The 19739-nt window shown below is 46.1% G+C and overlaps 1 protein-coding gene across 1 annotated transcript in view; it reads right to left on the bottom strand.

Moving 5' to 3' along the window:
* Positions 1-17983, bottom strand: part of PPP1R14C (protein phosphatase 1 regulatory inhibitor subunit 14C) — a 79838-nt gene extending 61855 nt beyond the window's left edge. The window contains exon 1 of the mRNA XM_059083496.2: positions 17154-17983. Within this exon, the coding sequence (XP_058939479.1) occupies positions 17154-17459 (306 nt within the window). The 5' untranslated portion in view covers positions 17460-17983. The remainder of the gene's footprint in view (positions 1-17153) is intronic.
* Positions 17984-19739: the final 1756 nt, after the last annotated feature.

Here is a 19739-nt window from a genome sequence, read left to right as displayed (position 1 = left end):
GACTCCTGTGGTGCTAGCAATGTTCCCTTTCTTGATCTGGATGGTGGTTACGAGGCGGGTTCAATTCGAGACAATTCATCAACCCGCACACTTAGGATTTGTGTTCTCTGTATGCCATACTACAGGAAAAAGTTTTTTTTTTTTTTTTTTTTTTTTGTGGTACGCGGGCCTCTCACTGTTGTGGCCTCTCCCATTGCAGAGCACAGGCTCCGGACGCGCAGGCTCAGCGGCCATGGCTCACGGGCCCAGCCGCTCCGCGGCATGTGGGATCCTCCCAGGCCGGGGCACGAACCCGCGTCCCCTGCATCGGCAGGCGGATTCTCAACCACTGCGCCACCAGGGAAGCCCCAGGAAAAAGTTTTTTTAAAAAACTACTCTCCCTCATGATATCAGCTCGCATTTTTTTCTGTCCCTAGTCCCCTGACCATGTCAAGGTCCGTCCTGCCTTGGGGGTCTCCGCATTAACTGAGCCCACTGGGAGCAAGCTCATCCTCTCCCATCTTGACACAGCTGGTGTCATTTCTCACCATGTAGGTCCTGGTTCAAATGGAACGAACGTCCTCAGAGAGGCCGTCCCTGGTCCTAGCAACCTAGGCATAGTCATTCATACTTTATTCCATGAGTCTGTTTTATTTTCACAGAACTTCTCAGAAGCTGAAACCATTTTGGTTTACTCATGTGTATTTGCTTTCATAGCACAGGGACTCTGCCTCTCTGGTTCACTGCTGTTTCCCTAGCACCATACCCCTATCACTTAAAAGTACACCTGGCATATTTACCCAAATGATTTGAAATTTATAACCACACAAGAGCCTGTGTGCAAATGTTTATGCCAGGTTTATTTATAACTGCCCTGAAACTGGAAGCGACCAAGATGTCCTTCAATAGCTGAATGGACAAATTGTGGTACATGCCAATAAACAATGGAATATTATTCAGCTATAAAAAGAAATGAGCTGTCAAGTCATGAAAAGACATAGATGAATCTTAAATGCATGTTGCTAAGTGAAAGAAGACAGTCTAAAAAGACTACACATGACATGGTTCCAATTGTATGACATTCTAGAAAAGGCAAAACTATGGCAATGGTAAAAAGATCAGTGGTTGTCAGGGGCTCAGGGGGAAGTAGGGAAGGTTGAATGAGTAAAGCACAGGAGGTTTTTTTTTTAGCGTGATGAAACTATTCTATATGATACTGTAAGGGTGGATACGTGACATCATGTGTTTGTCAAGGCACATGAACTTTACAGCACAAAGAATACGTCTTGGGTATGCAAATTTTAAAAAAATCATTTAAGAGATTGGGGGATCCCAAAATGGAATGCAGAATGTGATAAAAACAATCTGACTATATTACAAATGTATGAAACAATCCCACTGAAGGAGGTATGGGGAAAAGGTGCTGATCTAAGTAACGGGAAATGAATAGAGTCTGTAAGACTAAATGCAAGTGAATTGCACGTAAGCACTCAGTTGATAAAGTTGTTTCCCACAGGGGTATGGGTTAATTCCGATGCTGCTGTACCTGTACGCCACAATCGAACAATAAAGTGAATGGATGGCAGGGGGTGGGAACCTCAGGCTTCTTACTGATGGAGTAAGAATTTACAGATGGGCAAGAGAAAGAGGCTAGAATAATTCACGTGGTAACGGATTAGAGCTGGAGACATCATCCTGAACTCATGTTTCACTTAATATAGATACTGATGGCTATGTATAAAAATATTTACAGATATAGGTATATACACAGGTTAGTATACACACATACATTTCCTTACTCTGACAGCTGACAGACCCTAGAAACAATGACACCCCAGTAGCCACACGCACACCTATCATCCATGTCTTGGTTTCTGATACCATTCTCCAATAAAAGGAACCAGATCTCCTTGGAGAAATGGCTGATTCTCTTCCCGGGGCAAAAAATATACAAGATGAACCTGGAACACCTTGTAGCGCCAGAAAGTACGGAAGTATTAAACACACACACACAATGATGGGAGTATGTCAGACATACAAAGGAGCCAACTGAAATAGCTCCCAAAGTTGAAACAATTCGAGCAACAGATAAATACAGCAGCACTGAATTTTAACCCAAAGTACATAATAAATATCCACAAGTCCATATTGATTTAAATAAATTATTGACTAAATAAACAAACAGGGGAGAGGAGACAATGTCCCATGCAGAAGAATTCCATATAAATCATATAGAAATATAAGGAGTTGGAGCATATCTCCCCATTCCTTAGGTATGGACTGCACATAGTGATTTCCGTCCAAAGAATACAGTGTAGAAAGCGGGGGAGAGAGTAACTTTACTGTGAAGAAACCTGACAGACACCACGCCAGCCAGGTGGTCAGGGCCAACATCAACAGTGATAAGTCCTGTTGATAGGATGCCCCTTGACATCATGTGATGAGAACTGCCCTTTCCCTCTGTGGCCTTCCTCCCCAAAACCCATAATCCCAGTTTAATTATGAGAAAAACATCAGACAAATCCCATTTGCAGGGCATTTCTACAAAATACCTAACAGTACTTCACACAACTGTCAAGGTTATGAAAAACAAGGAGAGCCTAAAAAACTGTCATAGCCAAGAGGAGTCTAAGGAGACATGACGACTAAATGTAATGTGGCATCTTGGACAGAACCCTGGAACAGAAAAAAGACCCTGGATAAAAACTAAGGAAGCTAAATAAAGTGTGGATTTTTGTTAAAATAATGTATCAATATTGGTTCATTAATTGTAACAAATTTACCATAGTAATTTAAGGTGTTGCTAATAGGTAAAACTGGTCACAGAGTACATGGAGTACAGTCTTCGCAGTTTTTCTGTAAATCTAAAGCCATCTAAAAAAATTAAGTTTATTAAAAAAATTAAAAAATAAAGTTTCTTTGTTTAAAAAAAAAAGGAAGTGGGCCCAATAGAAAGTGGTTGCAAGGACTGATGGATGGATAGTGGATAGAGGTGGCTTCAGAAAGCAGGGCAAACACTGCTGGGGGCCGGGGGGGATGAACTGGGAGATTGGGACTGACATATATACACTAATATGTATAAAATGGATAACGAAAAAGAACCTGGTGTATAAAAAAATAATTCAAAAATTCAAACAAAAAAAAAAAAAGAAGAGAGAAAATGCCCAGGATTCCAGCTGTGGTCTGAGATAAATAAATTTATTTAAAAAGAAAGAAAAGAACACTGCTGAGAGCACAAAAGACGAGAACTGAGATGGGCACGAGGGTCTCAGCAACGTGAAGGGCGTAGTCCTCCAGGTGGAGAGCAGAGACAGCCGCACAGCAGGGGGCTGAGGGGGAGGAGAAGGTGATAAGATGCGGACAGAAGGGACAGACAAGCTCCCTGTTGGATCTGGGCAAAGAGAGGAGCAAACGGGGAGAGAGTCTTGTGTCTGTGTGTATAGCACTTTATTGCGGCATTATTTACATAGCATGAAATGCACAGATCTTAAGTGTACAGCTCTATGACTCTTCTTTTTTTTTTTTTTTTTTTTTTGTGATATGCGGACCTCTCACTGCTGTGGCCTCTCCCGTTGCGGAGCACGGGCTCCGGACGCGCAGGCTCAGCGGCCACGGCTCACGGGCCCAGCCGCTCCGCGGCACGTGGGATCCTCCCGGACCGGGGCACGAACCCGTGTCCCCTGCATCGGCAGGCGGACTCTCAACCACTGCGCCACCAGGGAAGCCCCAGCTCTATGACTCTTGAAGGAAAGGCTGCAGATGAAGAAGAAAGCCCCTTTTGAGTAGGAGGGTGGGGATGGGCTCCTCAGAGAAGGTAAAGGGTGATCCCATCTTCCTTCTAAACTTCCTTCTGTCCCGTGTCTGGGAGCACCATCCTCTCCACAGATGGTCTTTCCACCCAAAAAGATAAAGATACCCTACTTTCCAAAAGCCGTAGCACTAGTTATTCTGAAAATGTAAAGAATTTACTACAAACACACTTGTTGGCTCATTTTCCCCTTAATTGTTTGCAATTTAAAGAAGAAAAAAAAAACTGCCTGAGAAGAGAAGGCAAAACACCCCAAAAGTTGCTCTGAACATTATCAAGCCCTGTGACAGGAGAGAGCTTGATCATGGAAGAGAAAGGAAGCCTTTTCTTACGATGACAGCAGAGCAGGATACCCACCCCCACCTCTTTTTCTAAATAACTTAGATTTCTCTTATGAAAGGAATACACATTCATTGTACAAAGCATAAATAAAATTAAAAGCACCCATAGGGCTTCCCTGGTGGTGCGCAGTAGTTGAGAGTCCACCTGCCGATGCAGGGGACACGGGTTCGTGCCCCGGTCCGGGAAGATCCCACATGCCGCGGAGCGGCTGGGCCCGTGAGCCATGGCCGCTGAGCCTGCGCGTCCGGAGCCTGTGCTCTGCAACGGGAGAGGCCGCGACAGTGAGAGGCCCGTGTACCGCAAAAAAATAATAATAATAATAAAATAAATAAATAAATAAATAAATGACTCAGCTAGTTTGGGTGATGGTCTGTCCGTTTACCTAGATACACACACACACACTTTCACTATCTAAACATCCATCCATATAAACTGCTTCTGGCATAAGCTTACTAAATACTGAACCATCTGGGGTTTGATGAAGAAATGGAATATTTTAGCTTAACAAAAGGCCCTTGTCTACCAGACATAGTGCATGTTATTTTTTTTAGTTGTAAAATTTGTAGAGTGTTTTCATTATAGCAAGCATAATCATGTTTTAGCACCAAATCAATGACTCACTTTCTTCCGACTTGTTAGAGAGCTTCCACACCCCATCACAAACAGGAGAAAAACCAGTTGACTAATTAGAATTGTTAAGTGGAGTGTTAGCTCATAAGAACTAAGCAGAAAAGCTATCTTTGCCAATCCGAAAACTCAACATCTCACCTGCTTGGCTTGAAACAGATTTGATTCCATTAACATTTGCAGAAACGAATGAAGCAGCTCTGTCAGTTGTACTACTGACATAGAAAACATAAAAGATTTTAATAGATGGTTGACCATAGCAGCTCAGAACAAAAACATCCTGAGGCAGAAGCAAAGGATGTTGTTAAGGGTTTTTCACATTTTATTTAGAAGAAGCATCATTTCTTGACTTCAACCGTGTCAAAGGCAATACTTGGTACTTTCAAACACGTAGGATAAAATGGCTTATTTAAAGCGAGTTTCCAACTTTTTACCTCAAAATACCATCTAAGTGGATAAACAGAGAACATAAGGACTCCAATACTAACTGCTCATGCAAACCCGGCAATCAGAAATAAGTAGCACACTCAACTGTGATGTATACTTGAGAACTAATAGATTTGAATTTTTCTAAAGAAACAGCTGAATCCTGTAAATGGTTCATCTAAAAAATAACAGAACACTGTAAATTGTTCAACTAAGATGCAGTATATTTGAAAATATGTCAAATAAATTAAGCAGAAAAGGCTTGCCCAGTGTATCGGTCAAAAATGCTAGAATACATGGAAATGATCAGGGGGTGAAGGTGAAACTGATGTTCATGGTTTCCAAGAGCTGTTTCCAACTGAGTCTTTCTTTTCTTCTTACTGGCAGTTTCACCGTAGGCATGTTTCTAAGCCCCTCTGAGCCTCAATTTTCACATTTTATAAATAGGATAACTATTTACATCACAGAGCTTTTGTGTGGATGAATGGGATTATGTGATGGTGCTTTATGGATTCTATCATGAAACAAAATAAACAAATATTATAAAGATCAGTCAGTTCTGCTTTTCACTTTCTACCGGAACTGCCTATGAAAAGTCTTACTTTCTTTTTTCTATCTCATCATGTTCTAAAACTAACTATAAAGTGACATTCCAGGAATAAATTCCCCAGTGAAAATTAATTTGTTTAGTACAGATTTATTCAGACTCTTATTTAGGCTAATTTGTATTCTTTGCCTTTTAAAAAATTTATTTCCTAAAGCTGCTGCACTTTTCTCTCTCAGATGCTCGTTTTATATCTCAACACAAATCTTCCTCAAGTTAAAATAAATACCACCATTGGTTAATTATAAGCTGCCAAGATAATGGACAAATAATAACAGGAAAGGCCTCCAACAGGCAATATTATAACTTATATGCCCAAAAGCTTTAAGTCAAATATGCCAGCTCTTCTTAAAAGTTAACCCAATTAAATGCAAAAAAAAAAAAAAAAAGGCAGATAGCATAGCTCTGAGTATCTGCACTGTTAGATTTCAAATTTAACTTGGAAATCAACAGTGGGGAGGAAGTGCTGGAGGGGGAAAGAGGGTTTTTTTAAAAAGGCTTCTCAGCTGGATCCTTCCCGTCCAAGTGGCATCACAGAGACATCATGCAAGGGAAGGTTGGAGACACTCACTTTAGCTACTGAAATGACTATGTAAATCCGATGATCCTTTGGTGAACTAGTCTAACTGTCTCAGGTTTGCCTTGAGAGGAAAAACCCTCTATTACTGCTTTAAATATCACCCTCTTAAATAAATCTCATTTTCTCCAATGCACGGTCAGCTTTATTATAGAATCTCTATAAAGATCAGAGCTTGAAAGCCCTAGACTTCCCTCTTTCTCTTTTTTTTTTCAGATGAGGAAAGAAAACCTGAAAACAAAAGCCTATGGTGAAAATGACTTGCCAAAGATCATCTGGCTGGTAAGCGGCAGCCCTGCTAGAACAGAGGCCAGGACCCTTCCCACCACATCATACTGGGAACACGTTTTGAGTCCTAGATATCATAGATGCCAACATGGTCCCACAGCCCACAAATGATACAGCCTGCCCTGTGTATTCACTCCTGAAGTTCAGCTATTAAGTGATGACTTTCTCTTACTTAAGACCTTACTTCCTTTTAACATGAACGATAGAAGTGTTTTTCGTCATTTACATTACAATGCCAATGAATGTAAGATAAACTTTCCCGAAAACAGGCTTTGAGTAAAGGAAGAAATACACAACCACTATGTGGTAAATAAATGTATTGAAAACACTAATACAACAGTGAACAGGAAATAGCTGCCCCCCTCAGAGGGCTTCTAATCATACGGACACCTCCATTCTTCCCCTGTAACAGGAAGGGTTCCTTTACTTTCTCTTTTTCTCTTATACAGTTTAAATGGATGAAGGCATCTTCTTCCTCTTTCCCCATCTATGTAAATATCTGTTGGAATGAATGAATATTCCTTCCCTCCACAGGTCTTTCCACAGTTTGACCTAAGGATTCTTTCAAAAAGGAAAAGCCATTCTGTGATCATTTTTTTCCTCAACCATCAAGTGATGCTTTACAGACTAATTCACACTCTGGTCTCTTCTTTTTTGCTGAGCTTTTACACAGTGGAACAGATTTCCAAAATGCCAGTGGTGACTAAGAAAAACTTGGTGAGAATTTACTGGCCGGATCTTTTAAGCAGAGGCAGGAATCCTGGCTTTCATTCCTTGTTCGATAAAGATTCGTGTGAGCCTGTCGCTCCGAACCTTATCTTCTTTTTTAAAATTTTATTTATTTATTTATTTTTGCCGTGTTGGGTCTTCGTTTCTGTGCGAGGGCTTTCTCTAGTTGTGGCGAGCGGGGGCCACTCTTCATTGCGGTGCGTGGGCCTCTCACTGTCGCGGCCTCTCTTGTTGCGGAGCACAGGCTCCAGCCGCGCAGGCTCAGTAGTTGTGGCTCACGGGCCCAGTTGCTCCGCAGCATGTGGGATGTTCCCGGACCAGGGCTCGAACCTGTGTCCCTTGCATTGGCAGGCAGAGTCTCAACCACTGTGCCACCAGGGAAGCCCCTGAATCTTATCTTCTAATGGAAAAGCCCTCACCCCCTTCCCAGCACAGCAAGCATCTCCACTTCCAAAGAAATGAACGATTACTGTGCAAACAAAATAATATTCTTGTACATACTGAAAAGTTAAAATTACAGAGAAGAATGGCAGTAATGTGTGATTACTTCCTTTGAAGACTTTCATCACCCGGGCATCTGTGCCTTATTCCATCATAATGTCCTTTTAGCTCACAGTTTCAAAAAACCACATGTATATAATTCCTAAGCATGAAAAAGAACTGAAACATCAGGTCAACGATAGAAGAGCAGATTTTTTTTGTTTTTGGCTGCACTGTGTGCAGCTTGCGGGATCTTAGTTCCCCAACCAAGGATCAGACCCACGCTCCCTGCAGTAGAAGCTCGGGGTCTTAACCACTGGACTGCCAAGGAAGTCCCATGGAGAGCGGATTTTTAAAACAGGCAGAGCCAAATTACATTAATGCACTTAATTTGGGGTATGTATTTCTGAAATGCACAGCACCGGAAGATGCTGCCATCTGGTCTAGGGGACCAGTTTCTGTGTCACTCACTTGACAGCCGGGTCCTGGACCCCTGAGGGGAGCCAGGAGGCAAGAGGCCACTAGGGCTGCAGGGACAAGATTTTGCCCTCAGGAGCTGCAGGAGACAGGATTACAGAAAGGTGCAGAGACAGGGGTGAGAACAAGCCAGCAAAGGCCTATCAGCCAGCCTGCCAGTGAGGACACCTGTGACAGAGGTTTCCTGGAGGAGAACAGGTAAGAGGTCAGCAGGTGAGGAGGAGGAGTAGGGAGGGAGAGGTGATTCTGGCAGAGAGAGACAAACGGGAAGGGGTTCCTGCCTGACCTGCACCAGGATCTCGCTTGATAACTGAGGAAGCAAGGGTGGGGTGGGGGAAGGACCTAAGACCAGAGGGGGACAGCAGCAGAGCCCTGAGCCTTGTCGCAGGCCGTATCCTGAAGGCTGTGGGGAGGGACTAGATCCGATCAGGATTTTAGAAACACTCCAGCCGGCCGTGTGGAGGGGGCTCTGAAGCTCCCGTGGTGAGGGAGAGCTGGAGACAAAGGACCAGAGGAGAAGAACCCAGCCCAGGAACCAGAGACAGGGCTTCGCTCCGGCCTCTGCAACTTGAGAATGACGTGGCCTCTGACCGGGACCTGTCGCTCAAGCTCTCTGTACCTGTCTCTCTACCTGCCTTGCAGAGTTACTGTAGGGAATGAACGGGGGCTCAGGAAGGACGGGTTGTGCGGTAAGAACTTAATAAATGCAGCTGCTGGGAGCAATGGTAGCATCGAGGCTATGTGACTTTGGGAGTCAGCGTGACCTTGGACAAGGACAAGGGACAACTTCTCTGACCTCAGTTTCTTCCACTATAAGGAGAAGAAATTACGATAATGCCGCCCACCTCATAAAGTTCCTGTCAGGATCGATTGGAGGAGATAAAATGTATAAATCACCTGGCCCTCGACCGAGAGCTGCTTGAGTGGCGGAAGGGAGTAATAACAGCAGCGACAGTAGAGCGCTGGTAGTAGTACTAGCGCTAGTAGTAGCAGTAATTTGAGCGACATGAGACCAAGTGTCTCTTCTATAATAAAGGTGAGAAATTACATGGTGCTGGACTAAAGCGGTGGCAGTGAGAAGCCAAAGAATCAGATTCCAGAGCTCTAAGGAGCAGGTGTCAACAAGACTTCCTGACTGCTGGATGTGACCCGCAGGGAGAGGTCAGAGGAGGATGCCAGCATACTCTTGGCTGGGACACCTGTAGACAGCATGCCTACCACTCACCCAGGGAACTGAGGAAGAGGGGCAGGTTGCAGAGGAAAATGAGAAACTCAGTTTCAGAGCAGCTAAAGTTGAGGTTCCCACGGGGCATCTGAGTAGGTCTGGTACTCAGAAAACAGATCAGGGCTAAATATACAGACTGAAGAGTCGTCAGCATATGGACAGCAACTGAAGCCACAGAAGTATTCATATCAACCAGAAAGAGGATGAAGGAGTGGGGAAAAATAGAAAGAATAGAGCAGAGGCCCAAAGACAGAGCCAGCGTGACATTACTGAAGAGGCGGGCAGAGGGCGAAAAGCCAGAAAGGAGGCTGGAAGGGTAGCTAGAGATTCGGATGAGAGCCAGGAGAGGACTGCTCAAAGGCTTCCCTAGGAAATGGTGAAAGGCACCTAATGCCTCAGAAGGTCAAGTAAAATAAAGACCCAAACAAACCACTGGACTGAAAAGCAAGAAGATCCTCAGGGAAGCCATGGGAGGAGCCGACATCAGATTGCAGGGGATAAACAGTGGGTGTCATGGGGGGAGAAAGATCTGGAAAAATAGTAAGGGAAGGAGAAGATAGGGCAGCAACCAGAGGGAGTGCAGGATTGAGAAAGGGAAGCATTTTTGTGGTAGGAGGTTGTTGGTAAGGGAAAGAAACACTGCAACTTGTGTATATGCTGGGGTGAAAGGAGGAGGTTGAAAAGCAGCCCAGGTAGGAAGGTAATTAAGAGAAAGAAGTGCCCGGGAGGGTGGATGGATTGGCTAGAACAGTGGGAGGCTGCAAGGGGCAGGGCAGGTAACAGAAAGGACACCTTGAAAAGACAGGTGGGGGCTTCTCTGGTGGCACAGTGGTTAAGAATCCACCTGCCAACGCAGGGAACACAGGTTCAAGCCCTGGTCCGGGAAAATCCCACATGGTGTGGAGCAACTAAGCCCGTGCACCACAACTACTGAGCCTGAGCTCTAGAGCCCGCGAGCCACAACTACTGAAGCCCGCGTGCCACAACTACTGAAGCCTGCGTGCCTAGAGCCCGTGCTCTGCAACAAGAGAAGCCACCGCAATGAGAAGCCCGCACGCCGCAACGAAGAGTAGCCCCCGCTCATCGCAACTAGAGAAAAGCCCGTGCACAGCAACCAAGACCCAACGTAGCCAAAAACAAAATAAAAAATAATAATAATTTTTTAAAAGACAGGTGAAGGTTTGAAATAGACAAGTGCAGGAAATGGGAGACAAGAGAGTAAAGTACAAAATGCAATTATGCACATGGTGCACACACCGCATGGAAAATGAAACAGACTCAGTTGTGCCCTTCATCTAGAAAGAGATGATGTCTTTGAGGAGACTATGAGCTGGGCAAGGGTACCCTATGAAGCCACGTTGTTTCAAAGGTGAGAGAAAAACGGAAGATACTGGAAACAGACAGGTGTCAGAGATGAGAAGGGCAGGTAGGCTAGTGTGGCAAGGGGAACAGTAGAAGCAAAGGAAAAGAGTGGAGGGGAGACATGAGGAAGATTCAATTTTCAAAAGAATTCTCTCAGTCTAAGCTTAAAAATCAATTAGCTGCGACTACTGTCTTTAAATTCCTGTTTTGAGCAAATAGGTCAATGGAGGTAGGTGTGTATCCAAAAATGCTGAAATAAAACAGTAATGATGCAAGAGCTTGATATAGATAATTATAACAAAACCCTGGATCAGTTTTTTTCCATAGCCATGAGTATGATAAAGGAGCACCACCAAATAAACCGGTACTAAAAGATCAATGACTTTTAAAAGGTTTTTGGAAGGCTGACCCTTCTTCATTCACTCAAATAAATGCTTAAGGGCTGAAGAACTGTGCCCTACAAGGAACACAGACAAAGAAAATTAAGACCAATCCTGCCTTCAAATTGTTGATGCCTAACTTCTCTCCACATATATGAAAATCCACAGGAACTTCCAGAATGAGGAGGGCTCTAGGAAAAAAGGGAATGACAGAGCGAATATTTGCCCATGTTCAAGTTCAAAAATACACCAACGCCTCTGACCTCACATCCGTCTCCAAATTCTACCACCAAATAGGTATGAATACTTCTTTGTTCTTCCCCCCTCCTGCTCTCCCACATCACAGAGAACGACCAACGGTTAGTGCTGGTTAGGGTTCAAACTACAGCACCGACTAAGGCCCAGCTCCACGGTCTGACCCATTCGGTCCTCTTAACACCACCACAAAGGGGCCAGGACTATCCCCTTAAACGCAGGGGGAAAGTGGGGCTCAGAGAGGTTATGGAAATTGCCCAATCTCTAAGCACTACTAAATGCTGGGGCCAATGTATTTGGTTCACCTCGCTTTGAAGCATTTACTCCTTTAATCACTGCCTCCACACCAAATTTCCCTAACCATTGTTCCAAAGGGAAACCTGCTAAATACAGTTTTCATTTCATCCTTTGGCAATTTAGAATTCTTTTATTCACGGACTTTTTTTTTTTTTTTTTTTTTTTTTGCGGTACGCGGGCCTCTCCCGTTGCTGAGCATAGGCTCCGGACGCGCAGGCTCAGCAGCCACGGCTCACGGGCCCAGCAGCTCCGCGGCACGTGGGATCTTCCCGGACCGGGGCACGAACCCGCGTCCCCTGCATCGGCAGGCGGACTCTCAACCACTGCGCCACCAGGGAAGCCCTATTCACGGACTTTTAACATGCTTAATTTATTCCTTAATATTTTACAGATTGAGTTTATGGAGTTTGTTTTTTTTTAAGCAGTTGGTTCAAAAGTCTATTCATTCTCAAATGCCTACACAAATGGGGATTCAGCACATAATCCACAAACCATCCTCTAGACAGCACTTTCTACCTTCCAGCAGAGGGACGAACAAAGCAGCAAAGCAGGCTAATTTGGTGTTGCAGAGTAGGAATCGAGAACAAAGCGACGACCTGAACTAAAAACAGGAGGCCTGATCCAAGAACAAACCCACGGACACTGGTGTCCCTCTACATGCAACATCAGTCAACTCAGAAGTTACAACAGCTGCATCAGGGGAGTAGGCAACCTACAGGAGTTCAAGAAGGTGCCAGGCACTGCCCCACCTCAAGAAGCAGTGATTAAGGTACAGCTGACTTTCTGGACACAGCCCTGCTCTGCTGTGTCCCAGCTGAGGGGCCTGGGGCAACTTCTTGACTTCTCTGTGCCTCAGTTTCCACATCCATGAGATGGGAATATTAGAGGTTCTTACTAGGATTCCATGAACCATACCTGATACCCAGAAAGCACTCAATAAATTTTAGCTAATTATCTTATATATGTTTAAGCTTTTCCCCTTCAGGAGCAGTATTTTTTTAACGGCAGGTTACAACCCCAAAATGTGTTATGAAATCAATTTAGAGGGTCACAACCAGCAATTGTGGTAAATTAAATAGAACAGAATATTGTATTTCAACATTAATGAAGTCCTATTTTATATTAACTTTGTAATTTTTCTTTCACATACATGGCAACATTAAGTGGCGCTTTGTGAATCTCTGTTTTCATCCATCCATGTGTCAGTGTAGGTATCAGGCAGCAAGAGTGTTTCTTTCAAGGGCCACAGTCAAAAAACTTTGAGAACCACTGACTTACAGAATGAGGATGGTTAAGGAGTAAGGGAAGATGAAAAAGTGTAATGTGCCAGAAACCACTTTTTAAAATGCAGATAGCTGCAGCAAAAGCAAAGCCCCTCTAAATGGACATTCAGGGTAACCCAGGAGATACCCTCAGTGTACAAGTCTGTTCATGGCTAGGCTGCTGCAGGCGTTTCAGTAATCCGAGGTTAACAACAGGCTTTTATTTCCAAAGCAAATCAAACTGCAAAACTGGAAGTACAGATGTTATCTTGATGCTGGGCAAGATGGGAAAAATTGACATGACTTATCCAGTTAAGTCCTCTTGCAATCCTCGTCAGAGTAGACACTATGCCAGATATCAAATGCTCTTAAAAACTATCAGGGTTTGGGAGAGATATGAAAATGTCTTAAAACAAATTCTTACATGTGGATGTAGATTTCACCTAGCAGTTCTGTTATAAGCAAATTCCTAGGTGAAAATGTAATTACCTGTACAAGAAGATGAAATGGAAAATAATTATACATGTAAATAATCATTTTAGAATCTTATACAGACATTTATTTATGTATCCAAAAGGCTGTATGATGTGGGGAGGGTTATTAATTTTATTGGCATATAGTTGCTTTACAATGTTGTGTTAGTTTCTGCTGTATGTACGATGTGGTGCTTCACAATACCACCCTTAGACTGTGTAGGAGGGGCCACAGCCCTGGGCCCCACTCATCTTCCTGCAGAGTTCCTGGGACCAGGTGGACTTACCCATCCAGAGCCGGTGTCCCTCCATCTGGTTTTAGGCTACACTCTGAGTCCCCAGAATTCCCTGATCAAATACCAGGACACTTCCAGGGCATGAACAGGCTCCTTCCAGGTCTGGCCTCCCAAAGGGGGACTTTGCACTGGTTGGAGCCAGAGGCACAGTTAGGAGGGGGCAGAGGGTGTGGACAGACTGAACATGCAAGTGGACACGATGCCCTTTACCTCATTGAAGGTATCACAGGTGAAGAGCTGAGGGAAGCAGGTCCTGGCCCAGGGGAAGATCCTCCCAACCAGCTCTGAGCTCTGGGAAATCTGAGAATTCAAAGTTCAAGCCTAGCTTTCCAGGCCGTTATGAAGATATCTTTGCCAAGGTAGGAGGATAGAATATATATAAATGCTCATTAGCTTGATTCATAACTTTAAACATTTAGACACACGCTATGAGGACCTCCATCTGTTCTCTTGCACAGGACCCTGCAGAGTTATAAGCAGGCTGGGTGCTTAGAACATGGACCAGAGCCACACTGCTGGGTTCTTACCCCACCTCACCCAGTGACATTCACCAGCTATGTGAACTTGGGAAAGCCTCCTAATCTCTCTTTGTCTCAGTTTCCTCATCTGTAAAACAGAGATGATGACAGCACTCTCTTCATATGGGTTGCTGTAAGGACTAAATGAATCAGTGCCTGAAACAACACTCAGTGCATAATATAAGTACTCCATAAATTCTGTCTTGGTATTATTCTCTGTATAAAACCGATTGGTCACTGCAAACTTCTAGATAAAACCATAGCCAGGCAGTTATTCTGTGTATTTCTTCTCTCCCACTCCTTTCTAATTTTAAATATCATACTTTATGCCACTCTAAAAGACCACTATTTTCTATTCTGAAAAGGACAAGTCATCTAACTGCTGACCTGCCCGATGCAAGTTCTTCTGAAATTAAATACATGTTCATCTGGAAGAGCCCCAACCTGGCAGATAGCTCAGGCCTCTGGCTGGTTCAAAGTCTGGCAAGCTGGCTTTCCGTGTCAATTTCACGGGCTACACATTTGGAGACATTACCAATTTTAAGTGTAAAAAAGTACATTTCCTAACCTTCATATTCATGAGATTCAGAGCTACAAGCCAGGTAGGTCCTTCTCGATTCACAAACCAGAGGCTGAAATACTTGAAGCTATCAGCAAGGAAAGGCTACCAGACCGGAGAAATGAAGCTAAAAATAGAGCCCTACCAGTGGAAAAATAGATGGCAGAAGACAATCCCTTACGTGGCTACTTATTAGTCCACAGGCTTTTTATTATTCAACGAAGGTGTAGCATCAATATAGTATTTACAAACTGCCAACAACCCTTTCAATGACTTATATTTCTTCAACCTAAAATGACAGAACAACTTGAAGAGGAATATTTGCCCCATTTTAATGACACGCGGGCAGCCTATAGCATCTTGTGTCATTTCACCACAAAACCTCTCAACTCTCTAGCTGTTTGCTATACGTTGAGGTCTGAAATGGGAGAAGTACAAGGAAAAGATTCAAGGTCATATTTACCCTTCAAAATAGGTACCTAACCTACATGTTTAATACAGTGAGTATTCAGTCTTTCATTTTTTTCCAATTATTCAGAAGAACCTTTAAAATATATGCTTTGCCAACCTGGTGAGAGGCTGGAACTCTTTCCCAAGCTACATCTATTTAGTCTCCCATAAAAAGAACATTTATAAATCACTGTTAAATTCAACAATAGTTTCTCTATTAAACCAAATCTTCTCCAAACCCAAAATGGAGTATAAAGACCAGTATGAAATAAGTGAAAAGTAATTGGATTCTACAGAGGCATGACTGAGCACATCCATCCATCCCACAGTAATCCCATCTAAATCAAATATATTGTTTCTTTAAAGAGTTCTGCCAACTTCCTATTTCTAAAAAAAACCCATAAACACTTCCTATTTTGGCCAGTTTTATTTATGCAATTAAAATGGCTTTTTATAAGAGCTGGGCTGGAGGAACAATATAGTTTTACAAGCCCATTAGTCATATAGTCAAGCTTCATTATATCAGAATCATTCATCAGGAGTCCGTAATGAGAATGCTGTTTCCTTGCGCGATGAGAATGTTAAGGAAAATATGTATTCACAATAGGCCATAAAATGTGTGAAATCTAAACCAGAGGAAAAGCCAGTGGGTTCACCTGGCTTTCATTTTTGCTGTAGAGGGTAACAGCCCTATAGACACAAACCTAGCTTTAATAGAAACCATATCCTTAATTAGTAACCCTCTTGATTCTTCCACCCTTTCCAAACTCCACTCCCTGAAGAGAAGTAGAATACTTCATTTACAAATACTGTTATTAAAGACTCTCGTGGGCGATCATTTTGGCTTCGGTCATTTTCCTGCCATACTTTTGTTACAGCTTATTCTAAATATTTCTCCTTACATCAACTATTTCTCCTGACGCGGCAGTCAGCTTTGCGTATAAGCTTAGCCCCTGAACTGTGGGAAGTAAATGTCGCGGCGGAGGGGGAACTGGGCGATTCCGGACTTCCCGCACACCCCCCGCAGGCTCCCTTCCTTCCACCCAGGCACCCTTCCAGGTTGCCCAAGGCTCTCATTCTGCGCCCGTCAACGGGAGTAAATGAAACTGAGCAGGAAGAAAGCAAGCTGCTTCAACAAAGCCCAACGTGTGCAGCTTCGGTAATGCAAGGCCGAATTATGGGGACGTGCGTCGGGGCTGGCTGGAAAAGGGAAGGCGTTCAGCTTATGATTTCGTTGTATAATTCAGAAACCGAGGTGGTCTCTAAGATGCCCAGAACCTCTCCTCTCCGTTAAGCAGCTTTCAGTCTTTTCCCTGCTCCCCCTCCACGAACACCGGGTCTGCCAGGGTCCCAGCAGCGAGCGCTGTTCTCGTGGGTTTGCGCGCAGCCGGGGTGATCCCCTCCGAGCCCCACTTCGGGGAGCTGCAGCTGGAGCCGAGAAGAGCCCGGGGCCGGCAGAAACGCGGCGCGCCGAGCAAGACCCAGCCCTCGGCACGGCCATCAAGGGGGCCCCTAGCTCTCCGGGCACCCGGCAGCTGAACCCAGGAAGGGCGTCCCCATCGCTGCGCCCCGGCACCAGAGGGCACTCTGGAGAGAGAACACGCCGCGCCTCGCTCCCAGCCCTGGGTCCCCAGGAGCCAGGGCGGTGCGCGCCTGGGAGCCAGAGCCCTGGAGAATTCCTGTGCTTGAGCAGCGGGGCCGGCGAGGCCCCCGACCCTCCCGGCCCCGCGTCCAGGTACCTCGCAGCCGTAAAGCTGTCCCAGCTGCTCCACGATCCACTCCTCCAGCACGAGCCGCTTCCGAAGCTCCTTGCGATCGTATTTCACTGTCACTTTTCCCTGCTGGTGGCGCCGCTGCTGCTGCTGAACGTGCCCGGCAGCGGACGCCGTGGCCACGGGCGCCGAGTCCTCCCGGGAGGAGCCCGAACCGCTGCTCGAGCCCGGGCTGCCGCCGGCGCCGCCCCGGGGGCTCTGGAAGAAAACCCGCGCGCCGCCGCCGCCGGCGGCCCCGCCGGCCGCCTCACTGCTGCCCGTCGCCACCGACATGTCCCCGCGCGCGCCGGAGACCGAGTGCGGCCCGGAGGAGGGGCGGGCGGAGCGCCCGGCGCCGCTACCGCCTCGGGCCGGGCAGCGGCATGCGCGGGCTTCGTCAGCACCTGCTCCGCGCCGCCACCGGCTCGCGGGGAGGTCTGGAGGAGGAGCCGCGGCGACCCGGAGGAGCGCGGGCGGAGGAGGGCGGGGAGGAGGGCGGGGCGGGGGCCGCAGCCTTCGGGACTCCGCCGAGGACCCTCCGGGCCCAGCCCCGGAGGCGGATCCGGCGCCCGGCAGGCAGCGGGCCCGGGGCGTGGGCGGCGCGCTCTGCGGAGGGAGTGTGGGCGCGCAGACACGCACGGGCGACCGGCGTGGGTCCGGGGCCAGGGATGGTGCTCTGCGCGGGTGACCGTGTGCTGCCCTCCGGGACACGGGGCTTGCGCTTCGCCCGCCGCCTCCGCCGGCGCTGCCGGGGACTGCGCTGGCGACCGCCTGGGGCAGGGGACGCGGGAAGGGGCCGAGGCGCAGGTTCCTCGCAGAGGTTCCCCTCTCGCTGCCGCCTCCTCTGAGGGCGGGGCGGTGTCTCCACCCCTCCCGGGCCCATCCCGCCGCTCCAAACACCCGTTCGTATCCGTGCCACCTCCTCTCTCGGAGAGTGAGAAAAACTGACGACGCGATGTTTGTGCAATCGGGCAATCACCGCGCCTGGGAAATTCTCTTCAGACCAGTTTTTCCCCCCTTACACAGTGTCTTGTTACCTCAAAGACAGTGCATTCAGAGATCTTTGTATCTAAAGGGCAGAAGGCTTGATGTCTCTTGGGCAAGGGACTGGGGATATCCCGACAGCAAATATTTCTCTAAGAGTCAGTGCTGGTTACTGGTCTTACATTTCTAGTATTGTATTCCCTGCATAGCCAGCTTTCTTAATACCATTTCCAAACAACGTCGTTGAAGCTAGCAAAGTAACGGCACTGACTGACTACTTTTAAAACATCAGGCAGCCAAGAAGGGTTACAAATGAATGAGCTTATTATGCGGTTTAGGGCAAGGAGATGGGGAGGCAAGTTCTAAACAGAAAACTGCATGTGTATGTGTGTAAAATTATAGGGAGACACTAGTATGTTTCTGTTGTACATAATACATTTCTGTTCAAGCAACTGAAAGAAACCGCAAAGATGTTCAAACACAAGTAAGTAGCTTTTATGAACTTTTTAAAAACCTGGTAAAGGTTACTGGCAGCTACTCAAGTAAGCTTCTCAGAGATAAAGGATCAAGTCAGTTTCCTCTAAACACTTTCTATGATGGAGAGGATTCCGGGTCGGCTCCTAGACTCACAGCTATAAAGACACTGAAAACAAAAGTAGCCAGCAGCTTTGTCCTGACTCTTCTGGCTCGTGCCCTGGTCTGCTCTATCCAGATTTGTGTCCGCTTTATTCCTTCACTTGGGGTTTTCCAGCCAGAACATGACTGCGAAGGGATTTTCCCGTGTTCATCATCGGGACAGGTCTGGCCTTGAAGAGTGAAAGGAAAGATCTAGTGGGGATTGTGTGAAATAAGGTGGCTGGTGTGCGTCTTGGACTCTTCTTGTAATTAGAGGGGGTCAAGGCTAAAAATCCCTGCCCCCTGGAAGAGGCCAGCTGTCCTTAAGGTGGTAGGTTTCCCACCCAACCTTTCATGGAGAAGGGAGACAAAACTACCCTGATTGGCTCCTAGAGATTTTGTGTGTGTAATAAATTTATTTATTTACTTATCTTTGGCTGCGTTGAGTCTTCGTTGCTGCGCACGGACTTTCTCTAGTTGCGGTGAGCGGGGACTACTCTTCTTTGCGGCACGCGGGCTTCTCACTGCGGTGGCCTCTCGTTGCAGAGCACGGGCTCTAGGCGTGCAGGCTTCAGTACTTGTGGTGCATGGGCTCAGTAGTGGTGGCACACGGGCTTAGTTGCTCCGTGGCACGTGGGATCTTCCCGGACCAGGGCTCAAACCCGTGTCCCCTGCATTGGCAAGCAGATTCTTAACCACTATGCCACCAGGGAAGCCCACTCCTAGGGATGTATGACAGTTCTCCACATCACCCCCTCTAGACATCCGGCGCTTGTCCAAGTTACCTAGCACCAGCTTTAACCAGCTGGACTAACAAGGAAAATTTCATTCAAAACCCAAAAACAGCTAAAATTGTAGTTAATGAAGGAAAAACTATATAAAATCTTGGCCTCATTCTGGTGTTGGGGACTGACCATACCAATTATTTTGAAAACTGTGCCTGGTTTCCAGGAGTGTGGCAAAGAGTGGAAAATT

The sequence above is a fragment of the Kogia breviceps genome, chromosome 13 (genome assembly GCF_026419965.1).
Source record: "Kogia breviceps isolate mKogBre1 chromosome 13, mKogBre1 haplotype 1, whole genome shotgun sequence".
Lineage (NCBI taxonomy): Eukaryota > Metazoa > Chordata > Mammalia > Artiodactyla > Physeteridae > Kogia > Kogia breviceps.
Note: the sequence above shows the minus strand (reverse complement) of the source record. Positions and strands in the feature narration are given on the sequence as shown.